This window comes from Emys orbicularis, chromosome 9, assembly GCF_028017835.1.
Source record: "Emys orbicularis isolate rEmyOrb1 chromosome 9, rEmyOrb1.hap1, whole genome shotgun sequence".
NCBI lineage: Eukaryota > Metazoa > Chordata > Testudines > Emydidae > Emys > Emys orbicularis.
In genome coordinates, this window is record NC_088691.1 from 101855083 (window position 1) to 101882421 (window position 27339).

General features: G+C 44.3%; 1 protein-coding gene across 1 annotated transcript in view; it reads right to left on the reverse strand.

Annotated features, from left to right (window-relative positions):
• ARMC9 (armadillo repeat containing 9) overlaps positions 1 to 27339 on the reverse strand; it is a 115487-nt gene that overhangs the window by 83675 nt on the left and 4473 nt on the right. The window contains exons 4-8 of the mRNA XM_065410958.1: positions 25279 to 25449; positions 22051 to 22206; positions 17968 to 18060; positions 16605 to 16629; positions 3741 to 3898 (exon numbers count right to left, since the gene is read on the reverse strand). Of these exons, the coding sequence (XP_065267030.1) occupies positions 3741 to 3898; positions 16605 to 16629; positions 17968 to 18060; positions 22051 to 22206; positions 25279 to 25449 (603 nt within the window). The remainder of the gene's footprint in view (positions 1 to 3740; positions 3899 to 16604; positions 16630 to 17967; positions 18061 to 22050; positions 22207 to 25278; positions 25450 to 27339) is intronic.

Consider the following 27339-nt stretch of genomic DNA (forward strand, 5'->3'; position numbering starts at 1 on the left):
TAGCTGAGAAGCCTGCTCTTTCCTCTCCAGGGAACCCCAATTCGTGATATCTCTTGGACCCCCTAACAGCAGCAGCAGTAGTCAGGTTCCTGAGGCCCTCAAAGTGTAAAACAACATTATTCTAAATAAAAAGAACAGGAGTACTTGTGGCACCTTAGAGACTAACACATTTATTTGAGCATAAGCTTTCGTGGCTATGCTCAAATAAATGTTAGTCTCTAAGGTGCCACAAGTACTCCTGTTCTTTTTGCGGATTCAGACTATCACGGCTGCTACTCTGAAACCTGTCATTATTTTAAATAGTCCAGTTTGGGGCCACAACGGTTTTTTTTACAAACTGATGGGCAGGGACACACCAATACTTTCAGTCAGAACTAATATACTCCCAACATGATTCTATTCAATGTTCAAAACCACCTTGAAGTCAGAGCCAGGGTAGAAACATTGATCCACAACTCAAGAGCGCCACCAGTTGGACACATCTGGGAAGGATCAGATGATGCACTGTACTTAGCTTCGAGTGCAAAGGAAAACAAAAGTCAAAGTAACAGCTCCTTAGCCTTGTGCTCTTGACACAGCTCCACTTAAGAACACAGGGAATATCGCTTGGGACAGCACCGCACCAAGATATGGAATGGGAGCAGCGAATGACTGGACATTTACTCCCAACTATTTTCAAAGCTAGTGTTAGCAGGCACCTTGCCCATCCTGTTCTAAAGTGAAGTCCACACACTGTGGCAGATTATAAATTCCTTGCATGGTGCCACTTTAACACTGCTTCATTAGCAGAAAGCAACCCTAAATTCAGAGTCACCAGCAGCGCCGGATTAACTCTCCCGTGGGCCCGGGGCTATTAGATTTTGTGGGCCCCCTGTATACAAGTCTTTTTCCTAATTTAAAACAAAATGATCACAATTATGACATTGAGGCTATTAATGCTATACTTAACTTGCCTTTTAATTAACAGAAAGCCATTCTGTGGTTACAATTCAGTCTTAAAACATGTAGAATATAGTTAAGTTAATTCAAAACAGCCTACTTCTTACCTTAGAACACCTGTTATATTAGTTTCTTTCTGGGAAGGAGTTTGGGTGCAGGAGGGGATTCTGACCTGGGGCAGGGAGTTGGGGGGCAGGAGGGGGTGCGAGGTGCAGGCTCCGGCCAGGAGGCGCTTACGACAGGCGGCTCCCGGCCGGCGGCGCAACCGGGGTCAGGCAGGCTGCCTGCCTGCCTGCCAGCCATAGCCCCATGCCACTCCAGGAAGCCGCCGGCTTCTGGCTCATCTCTGCGCGCCCCTGGGGGAAGAGGGATAGCATGTCTGCGTGCGCTGCTCGTGCCCGCAAGCATCGTCCTCGCAGCTCCCATTGACCAGTTCCTGGCCAATAGGAGCTGCAGGGACAGTGCTAGGGGTAGGGGCAGCACGCAGAGCTGCCTTCTCCCCTCTCCCCCCCCCCAGGGCCACAGAGACATGCTAGCCGCTTCCGGGAGCAACATGGGGCCATGGCATGCAGGCAGCCTGGCTGAGCCCTGCTGCGCCGCTGGACTTTTAGCAGCCCGGAGATCGGCGATCGACTGGCAGAGGCTCCAGGATCGACCAGTTGATCGTGATTGACAGTTTTGTAACCACTGAATTGTATATAATTATGGATTTATTTTTGCAGGGTCCCCCTTAGCCTGATACCTTGGGCTGCAGCCCCTAAAGCCCCTGCATTAATCTAGCCCTGGTCATCAGCCACAAGACGTTCACCCTAGTGTAGGGAGATCCTTCAGTGGCACAGAGCCAGTGTAGCGACTCCAACCTCCACTTTCCGCTGCCTTAACAGCCTCTGGAAGCTACTGGTAGCCAGCATAATTACAAAAAGCCTTCAGGCTGTTCCAAGTTACACTGGAAGACTAGACCAGCAGAGTCAGGCCTTGTCTATACTACAAACTACTAAGTTTGGTGGCTGTATGTCGACCTCAGTAATTACTACAGTGGTTCATGTCCACATTATGCCCCCTCTGTCGGTAGTGTGCATCCTCACCAGGAGCACTTCTACCAACTTAACTGCGTAGGGTATTGTGGGGCTCTGACAGCCATGAGCCCCGCGTGGGGCTGACAGCCAACAAGCGATGTAAGTAATGCAGTGTCTAAACAGACACTGCCTCACCCTAACTACATCGACCTAAGTCCTACATCTCTCACAGAGGTGGCGTTATTAGGTCAGTGTAGGGGGCGACTTACATCGGCGGGAGCAACATTGTAGCGCAGACGCTTACAGAGTTAGGTGGAGGTAAGCTGCCTTACCTCGACCTAACTTTGTAGTGTAGATCAGGCCTCTGCCCCGGCTCAGGGACAGCGAAGGACGTTCAAGGATATCTCTGCAATGCCTCCACCCAAAGTTGGGCTGTGCATTCCTGAGTCACAGATAGGGATCTGAGCCTTTTTGCACATAGACAACTCCCCTTCTTCAAGGGAATTTTTCTTTACTAACTAAGTTAACGTAACACAAAGTTCAGCTTGGGGGATGGAGGGCAAACATGGCTTTAAGTCACCCTTGCACTACCCAGATCCTGGGTTAGCTGGGAGACTGGTATAAATGAGAGAAGCCCAGTGGGTGTGTCTAATTTAAAGCAGCATCCCAAGGGCTGTCATGTGCTGTGCCATAGTCCATAATCTCCATACCACTGTGCGCTATGGAGATTACCCTTTCCTACACCTATGCCAGAGCCCATGAGGGGAGCAGCGTAGAAACAATTATGCTTGCCCTATACTGTTCCCAAGCTGGGGTAATTCTATTCCAGCCCCTTGGGGCGCCTTTACCCTACCAGAGCAGCATGCAGGGACCAAGGGAGAATCTCTCCCCAAGCTTTCCGTTTGTCTATTAAATGCATGCTGTACTGACAGACAGGGCCGTCCCTACCCATACGCAAAGTAATTTCCTGGTGCCCTACGCAGCTGCGTACTGCTCCAGCCATTGGCGTAGCCAGGTGGAGGGAACAGGGGGAGCAATAAAAAAAAAAAAGCACCACCTGCTGCGGCGCTTTTACTCACCCGGTGGCGCTCCAGATCTTCGGCGGCACTTCGGCAGCGGGCCCTTCACTCGCTCCGGGTGTCTTCGGCGGCACTGAAGATTGTGCCGCCGAAGACCCGGAGCAAGTGAAGGTCCCGCTGCCAAAGTACCGCCGAAGACCCAGAGAGCCGCCGGGTGAGCCCCGCTCCCCCCTTAGCTACGCTACTGGCTCCAGCCCCTGCTCCGCCTCTTCCCCATGGACCCCACCCCTGCTCTGCCCCAGTCCCACTCCCACTCCACCCCTTCCCCAAAGCCCCTGCCCCTTCTCTGCCCCCGTCCCTGCTCCACCCCCACTCCCCTGAGGACTGCAGCAGGGGTCGGGCCGCCACTCACCGGTGGTAAGTAGAGCGACCCAGCCCCAGCCTGCTCCGCTCCGCCAGGGGAGCAGAGCGGAGCGGGCTGGGGCCAGGTCACTCCACTTCCCGCCGCCCCATGAGTGCAGGGTTGGGCCTGGCTGCCCTGCATTCACCGGGCGGCAGGAAGTGGAGTGACCCGGCCCCAGCCCGCTCCACTCCATCTGGGCTCCACACCGCACCCCCATAGGGGGGCTGCGGAGGGGACCAAAATGGCTAGGGACAGCCCTGCTTACAGAAACACTGAGCTACCGTAAAGCTTAACTTGCACTTCAGGTGGATTCTACTTCCATTTCCCAAAGCAGAAGCATGTACACACTGGGGCTCATCTTACCATCTTCCCATTGACTGTGGCCTCGAGGGAATCCACCAGCTCAGCAGTGACCCCGATGAGATTGTGATAGTCTACCTGGATTTTATTAAACCGTTTCAGGTAGGTCATGCTCCTGCGCTCAGCCTCCACGAGCTGCTGATGAAGCTGCTGCAACATTTCTATGAAGAGGTTAAAAAAGAAAAAGAAAAAAAAACTTATTCTTGTGATTAAAAAAAAGGCAGAAACACAGTTTTATTGCTTTGCAGGACAACAACTTTGCCTGCTGCCATAGAATTATTTTAGTCCCAAGATCATAGGCGCTGACTTCCTCTCTACCCAGGGAGTGCTCGACCCCACCTCCGCCCCTAGCTCTGCCCCCACCCCACCCCTTCCCCCAGACCTCACCCCGCTTCTTCCTGCCCCCGTTCCACCTCTTTCTGCCCCCTCCCCCGAGCGGGTCTCGTCCCCGCTCTTCTCCCTCCTGCCCAGTCCCTCCTGCACATGGGGGAACAGCTGATCGCAGTGGGTGGCGCAGGGAGGGAGGGCAAGGAGTTGATCAGCAGGGCCTTCGGTGATCGAGCGGCGCTGGGGGGAGGGGAGGGAGAAAGCTTGGCTGCCAGTGGGTGCTAAGCACTGGCTTATTTTTTTCGGTGGGTGCTCCAGCTGTTTCCCCCCTATCCACAAGGCTTGTTACCCTGTCAAAGAAAGTTATAAGGTTGGTTTGACATGATTTGTTCTTGACAAATCCATGCTGACTGTTACTTATATCTTCTAGATGTTTACAAATTGATTGTTTAATTATTTGCTCCATTATCTTTCTGGGTACAGAAGTTAAGCTGACTCGTCTATAATTCCCCGGGTTGTCCTTATTTTCCTTTTTATAGTTGGGCACTATATTTGCCCTTTTCCAGGCATCTGGAATCTCTGTTTGGATTGTTATATCTGTTTGGATTGTTTTGTAATTTGCATCTGCGTGCTGAGCTCTCCAACCCCATGGCACAGTGAAGAGACTTCCAGCTGGCTTCAACTACCATGGTCCCGTTGCAACCAGCCAGCATCTGGTCCATGCAGCCAGGGTTCAAGAATTCAGAGCAGAGGCAGACTCAAAATACAGTTCAATCCCAAAGGATGTGACCCGTTGTTACCTCAAGCTTAGACTACAATGTGTAATTCAAGTTACTTGAAACTACAAGAGGTAAAACATCTTCTAACGGAAGGGTTATTTTGAAGTTGGCGCTGTCACTTCAAACACAAACCAGCAAGAGGTGAAGGAGGACCCTTAATCGCTAACTCATGGAGAGTCATGGTGCTTTGGCAGTAACATGAATTAGACTAAGCATTTCCTGTAGTAAAATTTGCGATGACTGTTTTTGTAAATGCAGCTGTGCAATGCTTTTTTTCTGTGCTAAATCACTGTCCATTTTAGACTTAAAGAAAAAATTAATTGTACGGACTATAATTTTAAAAGCCCTCTCAAGATATCTAGCCATCCTTCTACATTACAACATTCATGGGATTTTACAAATTCCCCAAGAATTCCCTGCATCTTCTGCCTTAGAAACCCCTGGGAGGGCAATTTCACCATGTACGTTGGCAGATAATTCCTCTGTCTAACAGACCTGGCAGTTAGCAGAATTTGCAATTACAGTAGAACCTCAGAGTCATGAGCACCTCAGGACGGAGGCTGTTCATAACTCTGAAATGTTTGTAAGTCTGAACAAAATGTTATGGTTGTTCTTTCAAAAGTTTACAACTAAACATTGACTTAGTAAAGTTTCAGAGCGGTATTATGCAGAAGAAAAATGCTGCTTTTAACCATCATTAAAATGAAACAAGCACAGAAAGAGTTTCCTTACGTTGTCAAATCTTTTTTTAAACTTTCCCTTTCTTTTTAGTAGTTTACATTTAACACAGCACTGTACTGTATTGGCTTTTTTTTTTTGGGGGGGGGGGGAGTCCTCTGCTAATGCTTGATTGCATATTTCCAGTTCCAAAGGAGCTGGGTGGTTGACCAGTCAGTTTGTAACTCTGGTGTTCCTAACTCTGAGGTTCTACTGTATATTGTACCCATGCTGACAACTGAAAATAATTCCACTTTTTCTTTTATTTACACTCCTTCTACTACAAAAGGGATAACAAGGCACATTAATGGGTTACATTTCTGTTACATTTTGTTCTTTCACATCCAATTGCTTTTGGGGTAAACAGAACACCAATACAAACTGAACAACAATGTTATTTTAAATTTTAGTTTTCAAGCCTAATCCCTAGATCCCTGCTCTCAAGGAACAGCAGCAATCTGTATCACATTATTGACTACCAATAATAGCATAAACATACAAACAGAAGATGGGAATTTGAAATTGCATGGCATAGTGGACAGGGCCACGAGCCAACGAAAGCTGTAAAGCAGTGGTGGGCAACCTGCAGCTCGTCAGGGTAATCCACTGGCAGGCCGCGAGACAGTTTGTTTACGTTGACCGTCCGCAGGCACGGCCGCCCGCAGTTCGCCGTTCCCGGCCAATGGGAGCTGCGGGAAACGGCAGACAGCACGTCCCTGCGGCCTGCGCCGCTTCCCGCAGCTCCCATTGGCCGGGAACAGCGAGCTGCGGCCAATGGGAGCTGCGGGCAGCCATGCCTGTGGACGGTCAATGTAAACACTGTCTCGCGGCCCGTCAGAGGATTACCCTGATGGGCCGCAGGTTGCCCACCACTGCTATAAAGGGAAGCAGAGGAACTCTGCAATTATTGCTGATGTTTTTATTTGCTAGAACATTATGTTTTAAAGTTGCTAGACACTCAGCCATCTTTGCTCCTATGGTATGAAGATGGCATCTTCCTTATCTGTAAAACAAGACTGAATACTTACTGTGGAACTAGCTGGTGAAAAATTCCCAGGGATCTACTTTACTACAGCACATTAAACTTCTTTTATCAGACATCAAAGTTTAATGGAGTGGCAGCAACGCATTCAATCCCCCCCACCATGAAACAATGCAGCTTTAAATGAATGCATGAGAAAAAGCACAAACAAGTGCTTAAGATACAAGACCAGGAGTCAGAAGAACTAGGTCCTATTCCCTGCTTGATAAGAGACTTGTTCTGTGATCTTGAGTAAATAACTTTGCCTCCTTTTGCCTCAGTTTCCCACTCTGTAAAATGGGGATAATACCACCCTCCCTCACAGGGGTGTTGTGAAAGTGAATTGTTGTTTCTAAAGTGCTTTGAGATCCTCATTCGGAGGGTGGTACATGCCTACACTGCATATCCCAAGCACAAATTCTTAGGAAGTTCAGAACACTACACAGTTACTGTGACACCTGATCTAAGTACCTTCCAAGCCATCCTTTGTAGTCCCAGACCAGTTAAATTTCGAGGCGTTATGGGCCAACTGTGAACAAGTACCTATACAAACAGTTTTTTTTCTCTCCTGCTGATAAAAGCTTACCTTAACTGATCACTCTCCTTATAGTGTGTATAGGAACACCCATTGTTTCATGTTCTCTGTGTATATATCTATCTTCCTACTGTATTTTCCACTACATGCATCCAATGAAGTAGGCTGTAGCCCACGAAAGCTTATGCTCAAATAAATTTGTTAGTCTCTAAAGTGCCACAAGTACTCCTGTTCTTTTTGCAGATACAGACTAACACGGCTGCTACTCTGAAACCTAGCAGATCACTGTATAGTAAATTATTTTCTGACTAAACTGTTTCACCAAACAACAAACTACATTAAACTATCCAGAAGGACAATAGTTAAACTGAACTGCTCCATAAAACCTTCATTATCAATGAAAAAACATACAAGTCACTATGTAGTAGCATAAATTCAAATACTAAAAATTGCTTAAGACCTGTCACGTCTCATACTATGTTTCTGAAACATGCTGCTTTTGCCCAATCTTTTCTGGAAAAAGCATCTTAAGCCGTCAAATTTCCACCAACTTGTGATGTAATCTTTTTTTAAAAGTCATTCAAAAACTTTTGGATATACACAGATAACGATGAAAATGAAGTGGAGCATACACAGAAGCTGCGTTCTCTGACTTCTAAGCTGTGTTTTCTGTAGTTTGTGAATAAAAGGACAATTATAGCATGCTCACAGTTCTCTTTGCCCTCCCCCCAAAGAATTGCCTCTTTCTGAGAATCACTTATAATGAATCCTGCAGATGCAGAATGCTGCAATTCGTGACTGCATCTTTGTATCCAACTGCAAGTCAAGCCATTTTGGGGATTTTTTTCTAGAGTAGATAGCCAGAATCTCAGTGGGAACCAATAACAGCTGACCTTCGGGCAAATCATAGATCAAATACATATCTGGCAAAATAATGCATCATAGAATCATAGAACTGGAAGGGACCTCAAGAGGTCATCTAGTCCAGTCCCCTGCACTTGTGGCAGGACTAATTATCTAGAACATTCCTTACAGGTGTTTGTCTAACCTGTTCTTAAAAATCTCCAATGATGGAGATTCCACAACCTCCCTAGGCAATTTATTCCAGTGCTTAACCACTCTGACAGTTAGGAAGTTTTCCCTAACGTCCAACCTAAACCTCTCTTGCTGCAATTTATGCCCATTGCTTCTTGTCCTATCCTCAGAGGTTAAGAAAAACAATTTTTCTTCCTCCTCCTTGTAACAACCTTTTACATACTTGAAAATTGTTATCATGTCCCCTCTCAGTCCTCTCTTTTCCAGACTAAACAAACCCAATTTTTTCAATCTTCCCTCATAGGTCATGTTTTCTAGATCTTTAATCATTTTTGTCACTCTTCTCTGGACTCTCTCCAATTTGTCAACATACTTCCTAAAATGTGGTGCCCAGAACTGGACACAATACTCCAGTTGAGGCCTAATCAGAGTGGAGTCGAGCAGAATAATTACTTCTCGTGTCTTGCTTACAACACTCCTGCTAATACATCCCAGAATGATGTTTGCTTTTTTTTTTTTTTTTTTTTTGCAATAGCGTTACACTGATGACTCATATTTAGCTTGTGGTCCACTATGACCCCCAGATCCCTTTACACAGTACTCCTTCCTAGGCAGTATTTCCCATTTTGTATGTGTGCAAGTGATTGTTCCTTCCTAAGTGGAGTACTCTGCATTTGTCCTTATTGAATTTCATCCTATTTACTTCAGACCATTTCTCCAGTTTGTCCAGATCATTTTGAATTTTAATCCTATCCTCCAAGGCACTTGCAACCCCTCCAAGCTTGGTATCATCCACAAACTTTATAAGTGTACTCTGTATGCCATTATCTAAATCATTGATGAAGATACTGACCCAGAACTGATCCCTGCGGGACCACACTCATTATGTCCTTCCAGCATGACTGTGAACCACTGATAACTACTCTCTGGGAATGGTTTTCCAACCAGTTTTGCACCCACCTTATGGTCGCTCCATCTAGGTTGCATTTCCCTAGTTTATTTATGAGAAGGTCATGTGGGACACTATCAAAAGCTTTACTAAACTCAAGATATACCACACCAACCGCTTCCCCCCATCTGCAAGGCTTGTTATCCTGTCAAAGAAAGCTATAAGGTTGGTTTGACACGATTTGTTTTTGACAAATCCATGCTGACTGTTATTTATCACCTTATTATCTTCTAGATGTTTGCAAATTGATTGCTTAATTATTTGCTCCATTATCTTTCCAGGTACAGAAATTAAGCCGACTGGTCTGTAATTCCCTGGGTTGTCCTTATTTCCCTTTTTATAGATGGGCACTATATTTGCCCTTTTCCAGTCTTCCGGAATCTCTCCTGTCTTCCATGACTTCTCAAAGATAATCGCTAATGGTTCAGATATCTCCTCAGTCAGCTCCTTGAGTATTCTAGGATGCATTTCATCAGGCCCTGGTGACTTGAAGACATCTAATTTGTCCAAGTAATTTTAACTTGTTCTTTCCCTATTTTAGCCTCTTCTGATCCTACCTCATTTTCACTGGCATTCACTACCTTAGACGTCCAATCACCACCAACCTTCTGGGTGAATACCAAAACAAAGAAGTAATTAAGCACCTCTGCCATTTCCACATTTTCTGTTATTATTTTTCCCCCCCATTGAGTAATGAGCCTACCCTGTCCTTGGTCTTTCTCGTGCTTCTAATGTATCTGTAGAATATTTTCTTGTTACACTTTATGTCTCTAGCTAGTTTGATCTCGTTTTGTGCCTTGGCCTTTCTAATTTTGTCCCTACATACTTGTGTTATTTGTTTATATTCATCCTTTGTAATTTGACCTAGTTTCCACTTTTTGTAGGACTCTTTTTTGATTTTTAGATCATTGAAGATCTCCTGGTTAAGCCAGGGTGGTCTCTTGCCATACTTCCTATCTTTCCTATGCAGTGGGATAGTTTGCTCTTGTGCCCTTAATAATGTCTCTTTGAAAAACTGCCAACTGTCTTCTATTGTTTTTCCCCTTAGACTTGCTTCCCATGGGATCCTACCTATCAACTGCCTGAGTTGCTAAAGTCTGCCTTCTTGAAATCCATTGTCTTTATTTTGCTGTTCTCCCTCCTTCCATTCCTTAGAATCATGAACTCTATCATTTCATGATCACTTTCACCCAAGCTGCCTTCCACTTTCAAATTCTTAACAAGTTCCTCCCTATTTGTCAAAATCAAACCTAGAACAGCCTCTCCCCTGGTAGCTGTCTCCACCTTCTGAAATAAAAAATTGTCTCCAATACATTCCAAGAACTTATTGGATAATCCATGCCCTGCTGTGTTATTTTCCCAACAGATGTCTGGGTAGTTGAAAAACTTCGAAATGGACAAAATTACAGCTCCTGACAACACGGTAAGCAAACTTACGGAGGGAATCTAATTACACAATTGCCTAAACTATAAAATATTCATAGAATCACAAAAATGTAGGGCTGGAAGGGCCATCGAGAAGCCATCAAGTCCAGTCCCCATGTGTTGAGGCAGGACCAAAAAAACCTAGACCATCCCTGACAGGTGTGTTTGTCCACCCTGTTCTTAACCTCCAACGATGGAGATTCCTATTTAAGACCATTTCCATTGGATGTATCCAACGAGAGATGTTCACACAGAGGAAACTTTACAACATACTAGTCATGAAACATATATCCACTCATTGTTCATTTGCTTTTCGGAAGTTTGATGGGGAACATTTTCAGTGATGAGAATAACTCTTGCAACTATGGTTGACAGGAAGAACTACACACCCAAATGCCAGTACATCCCACGAAATGTATTTGAGCATCTCAGCATTTAAGAATTCTTTCCACACATGCAGACCACATGATGCTACAGAAATTTTATTTTATACACTTTGCACTGTGCTGCCATGTACTATCAACAGATCTCCTTTTTTTATAGCAATTAACCATTGTCAGCTGCTGAAAGGTTTACTAGCTTTCAAACTAGGGACCTGGACATCTTGGTAGCCTTCCAAGTTCAGTTGCTTTTGTTTTTCATCTTTCAACTAAACCTCCATTTCAGAAGGCCCCACGTAGTCTTCACATCACAGAATAAAAAACACAATACATCACAAGAAAATCTATGCTATGAGGTTATAAAAATGGATTCATGGGTGTGAACTTTGCCACAGTTTTTGTCATCAGGAAATACAAAAGAAAGCTGCTGGTCAACCTCCAAAGATTCTATTTCCTCAATTTTCCTTTAAGCACCCAGGATACAAGCAAAGCCTGGGGGCCATAGATGCTGACTTTTAGTTTTCCCGGGGGGTGCCCCTTCCCCCAAGGCGCCGCCCTTGCTCTGACTCTTCCTGCCCCCACTCCGCTCCCCTCCCCTCGGCCCCGCCCTTCCTCCGCCTCTTTCTGTTCCCACTCTACCCTCTCCCCGAGGCCCCCACCCATTCACTGCTCTCCACCCTCCCTGAGCCGCCAATCGGCTCTTTGGAGGCATCACTGAACAGCTGTTTGGCGGCACCCCCAATTAACTGATCAGTGGTGCTGCCGAACAGCTGTGTCTGGTGGGCGCTGAGCACCCACTATTTTTTTTCCATGGGTGCTCCAGCCCTGGAGCACCTACGAAGTCGGCTTTGCTTGTACAGCACCAACATCTTGTAATTCTTCAGATCTACCTAATCAAACAAAAAACCTACAGGGGAAGTTGTAAGGTAAGCACGCCACCCAGACAGCTTTTAAAACCATACAGGTAAAAAAACGTCTTGTGGCAAACAGGTGAGGAGCTGGAGCATCTAGCAGGTTAATCAGGAAAGGTAAACACTCTAAATTCTCCAGTACATCCTCCAGAGCATTTTCACCTTCTCGCCTAACCTCAAAGTGCTTCAGCATGTCAGAGACTAATGACTGGCAACCATTTACAAAAGGCTGTGTTCAGAACTCTTTGCCACGCTACATTTCATTCATGTGTTCCTTATTAATTTTGTCTGCATTTCTGCTTCATTGATAAAGCAAACATTCACTCATGTCTCCAACAGTGAGCCTGTACTATGGATCTCACTAGGAGTCTTATGCAGGAGATCTTGGAAGCACATCACAAAGCTTACACCTCAGACCCAATTCCCTTCAGATGAGGCAGGCCTCAAACAATCTTTTTTAAAGTCTAAACTGACCTAAATTCTAACAAATAAAACAGAGCTACATATTAAGGCCTCAGAGTGGTAGCCGTGTTAGTCTGGATCAGCAAAAAGAACAGGAGTACTTGTGGCACCTTAGAGACTAACAAATTTATTTGAGCATAAGCTTTCGTGGGCTACAACCCACTTCATTGGATGCATGGGTTTTAGCCCACGAAAGCTTATGCTCAAATAAATTTGTTAGTCTCTAAGGTGCCACAAGTACTCCTCCTCCTTTTTTCTTTATATTAAGGCCTGAAACTGACATCAGAGCTACACAGGCAGACCCACAGCCGAAGTCAGGAGAAAAAAATTAGTATTTCAGAAAGGAGTAATTACTCTCAATAGTCTCACTTTTGGAAAAGTACAAGCTAGAACGATGCCTCTATTACTTAATAAAATCAAATGCAACACAGAACACAAAATAATGAAGCAAATGACTGAAACGTACAACACTAGAAGAGAAACCTCATTTGTTTTAATAAACCAAATTAGCAGAGTACAAAAAATAAATCCTCAAAGTAAAATAACCAACATAACGTAAGAGAACATAGGGAAAATGTTCAGAAGCAACTAAGTGATTTAGACGCCTAAGTTCCATTTTCTGAAGTGACTTAAGCACTCACATACCTAAGTCCCACTGACATTCAGGGAAACAGGCTCCACTCCCTTAGAATATGTCTACATTGCACCTGGGAGTGAGCCTTCCAACCCACGTCCACAGACTTGTGCTAGCAGAGCTTACACTAATGTGCTATAAATAGTTGTGTAGAGGCTGCTTTTGTGACACACTGTCTCTCAAAACAGCACACCAAACCACCATATTCAGCGCTATTTTGATATGTTTTGTACAAAGTATGCCTTGTGAGGTATCATTTGGAAAGTTATAATCTGTTGAGCATCATTGTTCTGTCAAAATGTATGTATCATTAGGAGATTTTGCTACGTGTTTCAGTAACAAACATGTTGAGAGTCTTGGAACCACCCACAGACTAGCTCTTCAGTAGCACTCTAGGAGTGACTAACACGCAGCCAGGTGTAAGAGTACCATCACCAGCCATGCACCAGCAGGGGAGTTGTAAACAAGAGATTTACAATTCACACACAAGACAGTTGCTTGAGCACGTACACCATAGGGCTGTCTAACCCCCAGGATACAGCAAGGATCTTTCCAGCACCTGGAGGAGAGTATAAGTAAGGGACAATGACACCACCATGTCACCTCTCTTCCCCCTCATACACTGAATGCAACAAGATCTTTTGGAAGACAAACATTTGAAGTGGGGGGAGTGGTTCTAAACTGCGGTAAGTTTTTGCATAAGAGAAACCATCTACTTCAAATTTGACTTAGCAAGTTTAGGAATTAGACTGAGATTTGATCTTTTATTTAGGGCTGTCAAGTGATTAAAAAAATTAATCGCAATTAATCACACTGTTAAACAATAACAGAATACCATTTATTTAAATATTTTGCGATGTTTTCTACATTTTCAAATATATTGATTTCAAATTACAACACAGTGCTCACTTTATATTTATTTTGTATTACAAACATTTGCACTGTGAAAAAGAAACTTCAAATCACTGCACTGAAGTACTGTAGTGCAATCTCTTTATCATGAAAGTTGAACGTACGAACGGAGAATTATGTAAAAAAGAATAACTGCACTTAACAATAAAACAGTGTAAAACTTTAGAGCCTACAAGTCCACTCAGTCCTACTTCTTGTTCAGCCAGTCACTCAGACAAACAAGCATTCAGTGTTGGGGGAGGACAGGGGAGGGGGGAAGTAAGCGATGACTTGTGCAGGAGCAGGGCCTGGGAGGACAGGAGGTGACAATGCGGAGGAGCAAGCAATAACTTGTGCAGGAGGAGGGTGAGGAAAGTGTCTTGCTGCTGCTTCTGGTACTGGGTTCACCTCTTTTTACTGAGCTAGGTGGGCACCCTTCCGCTGAGTGAGCCCTTGTTTGCAAGGGAGGGCGGATTTTACCTCAAGGACTGCAGGGGAGGAGAAGCTGGTGCTGGGAAGCTGAGCTCGCCAGGCCCATGTTCTCCATGGGGTACCCCCAGAGCGAGCGGCTGGCTAAGGGCAATGGGGCACGATGCAGGGGGGTTGGTCCCGGGAGTGAGGGGCCGGCTGGGAACAATAGGACCCGGGCTGGCTAGGGTGATGATATGTCCCATTTTGGCCAGGACAGTCCCCTTTTCCAGCTCTGTCCCAGCTGTCCCTACCTCTTTGCCAAACCTGGGCATTTGTCCCGGCTGCAAGGCAGAGCAGAGCAGAGCAGAGCAGAGAGAGGCGGCTGCCTGGGGACCAGTTGAAGCCAGCACTGCCCGCCGGTAGGAAAGTGGAGAAATTCGCTGCTGCCGGGCAGTGCTGGCTTCAGAGCTGACCCCTAGGCAGCGCATCAGGATCAGCCTTAGCCAGGGGAGGCACGGAGCTCAGGGGCGGGGATCAGTCTCAGTCGGGGGAGGCACGAGCTCAGAGGGGGGGGATATCAGCCTCACCTGCGGGAGGCACAAAGATCAGTGGAGGATATCAGCCTCAGCCGGGGGAGGCACGGAGCTCAGGGGCAGGGATCAGTCTCAGCCGGGGGAGGGATGAGCTCGGGCGGGGGGGGGAGAGGGAATCAGCCTCAGCTGGGGGAGACGTGGAGCTCGGGGGGGGAGTGGGATATCAGCCTCATCTGCGGGAGGTGCAAAGATCAGTGGAGGATATCAGCCTCAGCCGGGGGAGGTAGGTGTAGGTGTAGGTGTGTGTGTGTGTCCTGTTTTTACTTTAAAAACCTCGGGGATGAAAACCAGGTTACTTTCCGTAGCCTCTTTTCTTCCCGCCCTCTGGTGGCAGCTTGCGTTACTGCGTCTGAGCAGACAGGTTCTCCAGAGCAGCTCATGCTCCCCTCCCAACTAGAGGGTCTGCAATTAACGTGCGTTTAAAAAATTAATGCGTTAATTGTGCTGTGCATTAATCGCACACGTTAATGGCAGTTAATTAACAGCCCTACTTTTTTTTTTTTAATCAATTCTGAATTTCTATGCCTATACCACTTCTAAATCTCTTAAAACCTATCTTTCTATAGCTAATCAACTTATCTCCGTGTTTTACCTAAGCCAGTGTGTTTGTGGTTGAAGTTTGGGGAATCTACTCAGGTTATAAAGGCTGGTGCATATTTGTACCCTTTGATGGCATGACAAACTAATGAGCTTACTCTGACCACGGGGGTCTTGAGCAGTGTCAAACGCACACTTCTGAGGTGCAAGGCTGGGACTAGGGATATAGGAGTGTTGCCCTATATGTAATTCGAGAGTGGCTGGGCATAGCACTCTGGTATCTGTCCAGGGATGACTTGTGCGCTAGAGGCTGGGGTGAGTGAGCAGAGTGGCCGCTCACACAGCAAAGCAGGGCATAGGGCACACCAGACTGGAGAGTTAAGGGGGCACAACCATCCAACAGTTCAGATTGTACCCCGGGCATGTCATAGCTTTGACGCTGTAATCTGGGCTGGAACTCAGACTCTTAAGCCCACTCCTCTTTAAGAGGCGCTTGAGAGCCCAAACTCCAGCCTGAGCCACAATGTCTACACAGTTATCTGTAAAAACAACGAGGCGTCCTTGTAGCACCTTAGAGACTAACAAATTTATTTGGGCATAAGCTTTCGTGGGCTAGAACCTGTGCACACTAGCGCAAACCAAGTCTGTTAACCCGCTCCCAGATGCAAGGTAGCCATACACTCGGGTGCTTTTGAACATTTATAAACAAAATATGACAAGAAAATTACTCCAAAATTAACACATTTTTATCAGGGTTAAACCAATTGGTTCAATATTAGGAATCTAAAGGAAAAAACCTGAATGGAAATTAAAGATCATAAAACGTATTGTTTCTCTGCAAACCCCTGCAACTTCCAGAATAATTGACTACGATTTGAGAGCAGAGGATCTGTGTCTATGCAGCTATCAACACATACTGGAGAGGAATTCTAGGAAAGTTGTATCTAATCAGGATAGCAACATTTGCTTAAATATGCACCTTTTACCAAATCCTCCATATGTTCTGTTTTTAAGTAAAAACGTTACTAAAAACAAGCTGGAAATGCAAACTCTGCCATTAGGCCCTATGGCAGACTGCCTAGGGAAAGTCCCACTGACTTCAATGCAGTCTCTCCTATAAGAAGTTGTAGGATTGGGGCCTTAATTTTAAGGCATTTTTTGCCCAATTTCATTAGCATTCCTCTCACCCTAGGCCTATCCTCCTCTCACAGTTACAGCTGCTGGTAGTATAAAACTTCCCCAGCAAATCTGATCATTTACCTTTGCTGCATTGTCCATTCTCCTTCTGTTGGAAGAGAGAGAGAGCAGTTCAGGAAAACATATCTCCATTTAAGGGGTATTTAGGATAGGGACGTAGATCAATGGACTGAATCAGTATGGCAAAACCTATCAAGTCTAGTGTCCATACTGCTTCTGGCATCACTGCCTAATGCTTCAGGGGAAAAAGAAAAAACCCACAAAGCACCTAGCCTGATGTGTAATGTTGCACAGAAACATGTGAGAGCCTCTTTTCTTATTCCTGCAGACTTCATTTTATGCTCTGAAGCATGAGCTTTCATAACCCCAATCTTAGCGTGCGGACACCAGGAAAAGGCTTGAAACTGCTGTTATGAAACAAAAACTGTAACAAATATTAATTGATGATATAAGTTGTGCAACTGGTTTATAGAAAGAAATGTTTCCTACCAAAGAAACTCATCGGACTCAGTCATATGTCAGCCTATACACCCATGCAGAGGAAGAAGGCAGCAGAAGATGCCCACTTACTCCTCTGTGTGGGCTTGCCACATGAAGAGTCATAACGTGGGAAGGAGAGCAGCCACCACTGATCATAGCTTCCCATCCAGCCAAGCAGGCAGAGAGTGAAGGGGCATCACCAGAACAGAAGGTTCATTAGCTCCATCCCCTCGCTACAAGGACCAGTGGAGCCACATTGGTGTGTTGAGGGAAAGGAAGTTGTACTATGGTGCAACTCATATCCGCTGAAACTAGGACTTGTAGAGTCATAATTTGGTCCCTGTTTTGTTCCTGGGGCTACGCAACAGAAGGCTGCGAGGTACCAGTCTAGCCCTGAGTGAGCTGTGCTGAGCAAAAATAGGGCCAGTAGTCTTGTCATACCCGTTACTATGCAGATTAGGCCTCCCACTGCGGCTCAAATGACACTGTTAGAGAAAAGATGATGATTTTTTAAATAAAATAAAGCATGCAGCATAATTTGTTTAGTAAAATAATTATCTCTGGGACTCCTGAAAGCTCTGAAAAAATTCCACTGAAGTGGGCTTCTGAGAAAGACTGAGGATTTACTGGCTGCCCGGAGAGGGGTCATGTTGGGATTGTGCCTCAGACATGATATACTATCCACATTATATGAAATAATGATGATCTGTTAAACAAGCAGGTCAGTAGGTACCAAATATTTAGACTGCTGTCCTAACATTTGGTATAACTTTTTTTAAAACAACTTTTCTGAATGTGGTATGTCAACATTTCCTAGGGTAAGTAATACAACTTAGTAACATTACGGTGATTACACAGCAAACAAGCAGCATGCTGCTTCAATAAAATTACTATAAAAAGGTGCAGTCTAATCTAATGATCTTTAAAACGTTTTTCAAAAGGATACGTATAAAGTGAGAAGCCTTGGGGCATGACTGGCTTTGAGAGACAGAGACAGGAACTTTTCCAACCTTGTCTTTAACTCCAGCATCCAAGAATCCTTGAAAAGAAAAAAGAAAAAATTACAGCGGGAGTTATAGCAACTTCCAGCAGCAAGCAACACAGCCAGCACTGCAGTGAAAAGTGGTGCCTCTAACATTATGAAAGCCAGCCTTTTGATGAATGGCTCATACGCATGCAAGAAAATGACAAGTCAACTCAACAATAACCCTGAACATAAGAACGGCCATATTGGGTCAGACCAAAGGTCCATTTAGCCCAGTACCCTGTCCTCTGACAGTGGCCAATGGCAGGTGCCCCAAAGGGAATGAACAGAACAGGTTATCATCAAGTGATCCATCCCCTGTCGCCCATTCCCAGCTTCTGGCAAACAGAGGCTAAGGACACCATCCCTGCCCATCCTGGCTAATAGCCATTGATGGACCTATCTTCCACGAATCTATCGAGCTCTCTTTTGAACCCCGTTATAGTATTGGCCTTCATAACACCCTCTGGCAAGAAGTTCCAGAGGTTGACAGTGCGTTGCGTGAAAAAAATACTTTCTTGTGTTTGTTTTAAACCTGCTACCTGTTAATTTCATTTGGTGGCCCCTTGTTCTTGTATTATGAGAAGGAGTAAATAACACTTCCTTATTTACTTTCTCTATACCACTCATGATTTTATAGACCTCTATCATATCCCTCATTAGTCGCCTCTTCTCCAAGCTGAAAAGTCCCAGTCTTATTAATCTCTCCTCATACGGAAGCCGTTCTATACCCCTAATCATTTTTGTTGCCCTTTTCTGAATCTTTGCCAATTCCAATATATTTTTTTTGAGACAGGGCGACCACATCTGCATGCAGTATTCAAGGTGTGGGCGTATCATAGATTTACATAGAGGTAATATGATATTTTCTGTCTTATTATCTATCCCTTTCTTGATGATTCCCAACATTCTGTTCGCTTTTTTGACTGCCACTGCACATTGAGTGGATGATTTCAGAGAACTATCCACAATGACTCCAAGATCTCTTTCTTGAGTGATAACAGCTAATTTAGACCCCATCATTGTATATATATATATAGAGAGAGTTAGGATTATGTTTTCCAATGTGCATTACTTTGCATTTATCAACCTGGAATTTCATCGGCCATTTTGTTGCCCAGTCACCCAGTTTTGTGAGATCCTTTTGTAGCTCTTCGCAGTCTGCCTGGGGCTTAACTATCTTGAGTGGTTCTGTATCATCTGCAAATTTTGCCACCTCACTGTTTACCCCTTTTTCCAGATCGTTTATGAATATGTTAAATAGGACTAGGCCCAGTACAGATCCCTGGGGGACACCACTATTTACCTCTCTCCATTCTGAAAACTGACCATTTATTCCTACCCTTTGTTTCCTATCTTTTAACCAGTTACCAATCCATGAGAGACTCTTCCCTCTTATCCCATGACTGCTTATTTTGCTTAAGAGCCTTTGGTGAGGGACCTTGTCAAAGGCTTTCTGAAAATCTAAGTACACTATATCCACTGGATCCCCCTTGTCCACATGCTTGTTGACCCTCTCCAAGAATTCTAGTAGATTGGTGAGGCATGATTTCCCTTTACAAAAAACATGTTGACTATTTCCCAACAAATTATGTTAATCTATGTGTCTGACAATTTTGTTCTTTATGATAGTTTCAACCAATTTGCCCGGTACTGAAGTGAGGCTTACTGGCCTGTAGTTGCCAGGGTCATCTCTGGGGCCCTTTTTAAAAATTGGCATCACATTAGCTATCCTCCAGTCATTTGATACAGAAGCTGATTTAAATGATAGGTTACAGACTACAGTTAGTAGTCCTGCAATTTCACATTTGAGTTCCTTCAGAACTCTTGGGTGAATACCATCAGGTCTTGGAGACTTATTACTGACTTATTAGCTTATCAATTTGTTCCAAAACCTCCTCTAATGACACTTCAATTTGGGACATTTCATTTATAATATTTTATTGTTTAGTCATATATAATATTTTATTTCAATTTTAAAATAGTTACCCCAAAATAGGCATACTGACTGTGCATGGAACACAAGGCATTAAGTTGCACAAATGCAAACAAATCAGACAAAAAAATTAAAGGTGAATAAGAAAAGTTAATTTATTTGTAATGGAACATAATAATGAACCATTGCTAATTCTTCAGCTTTAATGAACAGAGTTATAGAAATCATTGTATTCATTTTTCATAGTTGACTGCATCTGGAATTTAAGTTTATGTTTTGTCATTAGACTATCAAGGGTCATGACCTTACATCAGTGAATCAGAATACAACATTTCTATAAGAGGCTTGGATTCCAAGAACTTGTATGAAAACTGGACTAATCCATGAACCATCTGCTGTCTGGAATGCAGTTTTCTTTCTAACTATCTGACAGATAAATCTTCCCCTAAGCACCAGAAAACACAGTGAATCGGGGAAAAAAGACAGCCTTTGTCTCTTAAAAATTCCATACCAACTACCCATTTCCTCAGTCATCACCCTCCATCCAATCTGGTTTCTGCTTGCTGAAAAGGTACCTAACAGGTGAACAGTTGATATTTTTCAACAAGCAGCAACAATTTCCTGAGATTTGCTGTTCTGTGTGTTCAGAGCTGCTCTTACATCTCAAGTTTCCCTGTGTTTCACCAGGTTGGAAAGGATACAGGATTCACATTTGCCAGGTTTGCGAGTCTGAACTCAAGACAATGATGCACCATTGAATACTATACAGTATTGCCAGGTATACTAGCGAGTTGCCAAATGCATGCAGTCTGCCCAAGGGTCAAGCCAGCACCACTAGCATCATCTAGACATCCTTTCCTAACCATCAATCTGGGCAGGTACCTGGAAGTGGGTTTACATATAGGCCGTTTCCCCCCCCCCACACACACACTATTAAATCAATGGGGTAATTGCTGTAAAAGCTCCAAACTAAAAAAGACACAGAAAGATCGAATCTACCTACGACGTTTAATCCTAATGCCTTTCTTATTCTCTTCCCACCTTGCCTCTGCAGTGACAGAAGATGTAAATTCTGAAACAGCCATACAAGGGCAAAGGCCAAACATGTCTAGCTGACAGAGCACTCTCAGGAACAACATGGGTATGACAACGTTGTTAAACATAGTTATAGATTCTCAATAATTTTTTGGAAAGGAAGTTCTATGTAATGCTGCTACAGAAGTCATAGGAAATGTTGGCTGGACATGTTGGGGGACAGTTGCATTCTCATCATCTACTGGAGGGAGGACTACTTATGAAATAGAGTTTTCCCTCTTCTCCCCATTAACTAAGGAGGCTTGGGTTCATTTCTCAACATGTATTTCAAACAGGTTCTTTACACATAGGACATGTCTACACTACCACTTATGTCGCTCAGGGGTCTGAAAAATACACCACCCCTGGGCGACGTAAGTTTCACCAGCCTAAGTGGTAGTGTGCACAGCGCTATGTTGGCGGGAGAGCTTCTCCTGCCAACATAGCTACCACTGCTCGTTGAGGTGGTTTTATGATGTCGACAGGAGAGTTCTCTCCCATCGGCATAGAGTGGCTACACAAGCAATCTTACAGCGGCGCAGCTGTGTCGGTATAGGTGTGCCACTGTGAGCTTGCTAGTGTAGACATAGCCTTAGTTATCAGGCTTTTCACTGAGCTTTGGGACCCAGCAACAGTGGGTTTTGTTGGGCAGCAACCCAAAAGTAGTATGAAACATAGATCAGTGTTGCCACATTGCTCCCCACAGGTATCTGCATTTCAGAGGCAAGTGGGACAGTGATCCTATTTATCAACACACCATCTGTAAAACACTTTGGGATCGTTCAGTACACAAGCCTATGTAAGTGACTGTAAAACGTTACTATGTTACTAACAGCGCTTATACTGCATCTCACCACAAATATCCTTTTTATGATTTACAATTTCTGCAGAAGGAAAAAATAAAAAGCATTATCAGACTAAACAGTACTCAGCATCCGTCAACCCTGTGAGAAAAATCATTAACAACAAAAAATCTGTGCAAAACAAATATTTACCTGAAAAAGTTCTTTAAAGGATGGGTGGACCATGGGGTTGGGAACAAAAGGCAAAGCATAGAAGGGGAGGAATTCTGTGGTCTGGCTCAGTGCAGCCCCTTTAGTCTCCAGGTATGTTTTAAAGTGAGAAATCCTTTCATTAAAGTCAGCTTTGTCCTAGGAAACAAAGAAACAGGCATCATTATTTAGAAGACAACTTCTGTGAGTGTTTAATGGGACTGGCAGCTGCAAGTGGAGACTAAAAATTCAACATCAAGCACTAATTCTCCATCCCACAGTAACTGCTGACCAACTACTGCTAATTGCTTCTCAGTGGCCAGCCCAGGGAACAGCCCTCATTCTAGCTAGTCAGAGAGCATTTCACCTGGTAACTTATCCAAAAGGAAAACGCAGAAGGGTTCTTCCATGTTAGGACCACAGAGCCAAGAGAAATAAGGGAGGGCCACTTGCTTTATGAGCAAAACAGTCTTGAGCACTTGGAGCAGATTTCTGCAGGTCAAGTGCCATATCCTCATTCAGCAAGTGGAGAGGAAGTCACTACTTGATTTTAAACATGTTAAATAAGCCATCTCTCGTATCGCTGGCAAGCATCTTCATTAATGATCTGGAGGATGGCGTGGATGCACCCTCAGCAAGTTTGCAGATGGCACTAAACTGGGAGGAGTGGTAAATACCCTGGAGGGTAGGGATAGGATACAGAGGGACCTAGACAAATTAGAGGATTGGGCCAAAAGAAATCTGATGAGGTTCAACAAGGACAAGTGCAGAGTCCTGCACTTAGGACGGAAGAATCTCATGCACTGCTACAGACTAGGGACCGAGTGGCTAGGCAGCAGTTTTGCAGAAAAGGACCTGGGGTTACAGTGGAGAAGCTGGATATGAATCAGCAGTGTGCCCTTGTTGCCAAGAAGGCTAACGGCATTTTGGGCTGTATAAGTAAGAGCATTGCCAGCAGATCGAGGGATGTGATCATTCCCCTCTATTCGGCATTGGTGAGGCCTCATCTGGAGTACTGTGTCCAGTTTTGGGCCCCACACTACAAGAAGGATGTGGAAAAATTGGAAAGAGTCCAGCGGAGGGCAACAAAAATGATTAGGGGGCTGGAGCACATGACTTATGAGGAGAGGCTGAGGGAACTGGGATTATTTAGTCTGCAGAAGAGAAGAATGAGGGGGGATTTGATAGCTGCTTTCAACTACCTGAAAGGGGGTTCCAAAGAGGATGGAGCTCGGCTGTTCTCAGTGGTACCAGATGACAGAACAAGGAGTAATGGGTCTCAAGCTGCAGTGGGGGGAGGTTTAGGTTGGATATTAGGAAAAACTTTTTCACTAGGAGGGTGAAGCACTGGAATGGGTTACCTAGGGAGGTGGTGGAATCTCCTTCCTTGGAGGTTTTTAAGGTCAGGCTTGACAAAGCCCTGGCTGGGATGATTTAGTTGGGGTTCGTCCTGCTTTGAGCAGGGGGTTGGACTAGATGACCTCCTGAGGTCCCTTCCAACCCTGATATTCTATTATTCTATGATTCATGGTATAGTAAAAGCTACACAGGAACAAAATCAATGGGTCAAAAAATCATCCTCAATAGCACACGGAATATATTTTGCTGGTAGATATTTATTTCATAAACTGCTTTAAAAAGAAGCATTGTGCTAAACCTAGAAGAGACAACTGTAGATAAAAAAAACAAAAAACACCACCACATTTTTACTAACAATCATTCTCACTTAAGCCACTAAATTACACATTAGTTAATGACATAATTTTCATGGACTTCTGTCAGATTGTACAATTAAAAAAAAAAGACTAGTCAGTTTCATCTACTGGCTGCTTGCACCACTGCAGTAGTGCGTTGTTTAGAATAGATCATACACACGGCCTGAGACTATTTGGGTATGTCTACACTACAATTAAACACCCATGGCGGACCCATGTCAGCCGACTTGGGTACGTGGGGCTTGAACTACAGGGCTGTTTTACTGTGGTCCCAGAGTCTGGGCTCCGGCCAAAGCCCGAGTCAGCTGACATGGGCTGGTCTGGGTGTTCAATTGCAGTGTAAACATACTGTTTGCTTTTTTTACATTGTTTAAGTGTTTTTTAAAACAGATTTCGGATCAAATTTTACCTGACAGTGTCCCTTTTTGTTGGCAGTCATAATAAAGCAGAAAGGAAACAAGAGAGAACGCAAAGGCTCACACGGTGGGACATTTATTCTAGCAGATACCAATTCTCACCTATTAAACACTGTGGACAGCTTTGTTAACACTAGGTGGCCCATTTAAACTGACATATATAACATTGGTGGACATGCAGGTGAATGAGCCGGTTTAAATCCTCAGCTTAAACCTCTCCAACGCATCATCAGTGATCTACAACCCATCCTGGACAATGATCCCTCACTTTCACAGACCTTGGGAGGCAGGCCAGTCCTCGCCCACAGACAACCCGCCAACCTTAAGCATATTCTCACCAGCAACCACGCACCGCACCATAACAACTCTAACTCAGGAACCAACCCATGCAACAAACCTCGATGCCAACTCTGCCCACATATCTACACCAGCAACACCATCACAGGACCTAACCAGATCAGCTACAACATCACCGGCTCATTCACCTGCATGTCCACCAATGTTATATATGCCATCATGTGCCATCAATGCCCCGCTGCTATGTACATTGGCCAAACTGGACAGTCACTACGCAAGAGGATAAATGGACACAAGTCAGATATCAGGAATGGCAATATACAAAAACCTGTAGGAGAACACTTCAACCTCCCTGGCCACACAATAGCAGATGTAAAGGTAGCCATCTTACAGCAAAAAAACTTCAGGACCAGACTCCAAAGAGAAACTGCTGAGCTCCAGTTCATTTGCAAATTTGACACTATCAGATCAGGATTAAACAAAGACTGTGAATGGCTATCCAACTACAGAAGCAGTTTCTCCTCCCTTGGTGTTCACACCTCAACTGCTAGCAGAGCACCTCACCCTTCCTGATTGAACTAACCTCGTTATCTCCATACTGATTTATACCTGCCTCTGGAAATTTCCATTACTTGCATCTGAAGAAGTGAGGTTCTTACCCACGAAAGCTTATGCTCCCAATACTTCTGTTAGTCTTAAAGGTGCCACAGGACCCTCTGTCGCTTTTTACAGATTCAGACTAACACGGCTACCCCTCTGATACTCAAAAATTAAAATAAGTCCAAACTGAAAAGCAAACCTACAGGCTTGCCCACAGAGTGCTTCAAGAGGTAGATGGCGAAGTGGATGTGAAGATAAAACTCCAGCTTCTGGGCAAGAGGTTCATTGTCTCGGAGTGAAGAGGAAATATGCTCCTCCCAAAGTTCAAAGAAAACTTTCTGATCTCCATCTTCAAATGCTGTAAGCAGATCCTTCTGCAAAAGAGAAGAGAGTTCATTCAACCCCACATATAGATGGGCACCATATTCAAAAGTACCTGACTTAAGAGCTTAAGTTCCATTTTCAAAAGTACTGAAATCTCTTAGCTGTTTTTGAAAATTTTACCCAAAGCCTCTCCCAATTCACCAGTTACAGACTAATCACATTAACCGTATTTCAACCTGGACCAGCATTTGGATATTTTAGCTCCACATGCAGTTTCTTCTCCTAACTCTCCATGCCACCCAGCAGTAACTATTGCTCTTCCCTGCTCACCAGCCAGCATGAATTAGAACCAATTAGAGTGCTGCTGAGACAGCACTGAGAGATCACGAAGGAATCGATGCCTGCATGGCGGACACAAAACCCACTTCAACGGGCCTCTGATCTTGTGACTTCAGCCAATGCAAGTGTGTCTGCATCTTATTAAACTTGCCCCTTCCTCAGATATGGCTCTTTACATTCATTTTCTTTTTTGGTAGCCTCTCCTTCAGGGGGTTGTTTTTCTTATCATCAGCCTCTCTCATCATGTCTATAGAAGTGAGCCACAAATGTACATGTCCCTGGACTTTCTCTCTGACTCTCCTTTTCCCCCTGCTATCTTCATGTCTCCATTATCAGCTCCTGGATGTTTGGTAATCACCCACTAGGAAATATTTCTAAATACTAGAGTCCTCTGTTTTTCATGTATACTCACCTTACCTTAGACCCCCTACCTACTACAGTTAGAAACCTTGGGAGTCATCCTAGATTCCAAAGTTACCCGTATCTCTCTGCTCTCCCTGATGAATGAATTTGTCTATCCCCACCTCTAGGACACAGCTAGAATTCACCCTTACCATCTCCCAGCCTCTGAAAAATAATCCACATTCATGGTTAGATTACTCCTCATCACAATTCAATTTATGGTCTTCTTAAATCCCTATTTACCAAACTTCAGAGAGTTCAGAACACTGCAAGCCTCTCTCTTGATCTAGAAATCTCAGTTATAACAACCTCTTTCCTCCATCACCTTCACTGGCTTCCTGGCCATCTCCAGATCCAATTAAAAAAATGCACTCCTGGTTTTCAAAATTATTCGTTAACTTACTTCATTCAACCTCTTGGCCTTCACCTTATCCTACACCCCCAATCACTCACTCTGCTTTTTCTTCATCTCCTTTCCTCAACCCTCCACAGTTGGGAGACCTTGACATTATTTCTGTTGCCCTACCTCGCTCAAAAAAAAAAAAAAAAAAAAAAAATCACACCTTAAAATCTCTCTGTAAGATGGAGATGAAACTCTGCCCAACTTTCGCTCACTCCTCATCATTTGGCCTTCCCCTTTCCTCCTCTAACTATGATTAGTGTGCAAGAAAATAATACGGGGGATACAGGAAGAAACATTCGATCCAGACTTATCAGTTTATCCATGTCTTCATAATAATGAGGTAGAGTCCCAGGAGCAGAGGGGGTACGTAATTCCTGGGTATATTTTAATAAGTTAACATGATGTCTGTATTTATTTTGTTTTGTAAAGTGTGCCTATCCCACATTCTAGAGCACATTTACATATAATTTTATACAGAAACATTCAGAACATTTCAAAATGTTCACGATAACATCCTCCTAACCAATCAGAAATAACAACTTTGCGACAACCCACTCCTACCCTCCTCAACAACTTGGGACATAACATGACCATCAAGGCCTAAAGCCAGACCATAGTGTCTAGTGATTTTGGGTGCCTCATCTTTGGGTGTCCTATTTGACTTGTCTTAAAGAAGCCTGGTTTTATGAAGGTGGGAGTTTAGAAGTGGAACAGGGCAAAAAGCAGATGTTTTGATTCGCTGGCAATTCCGAGAACACAGGAAAGACGTTCAGTTTTGGTCAAACCAAAAGTAAAC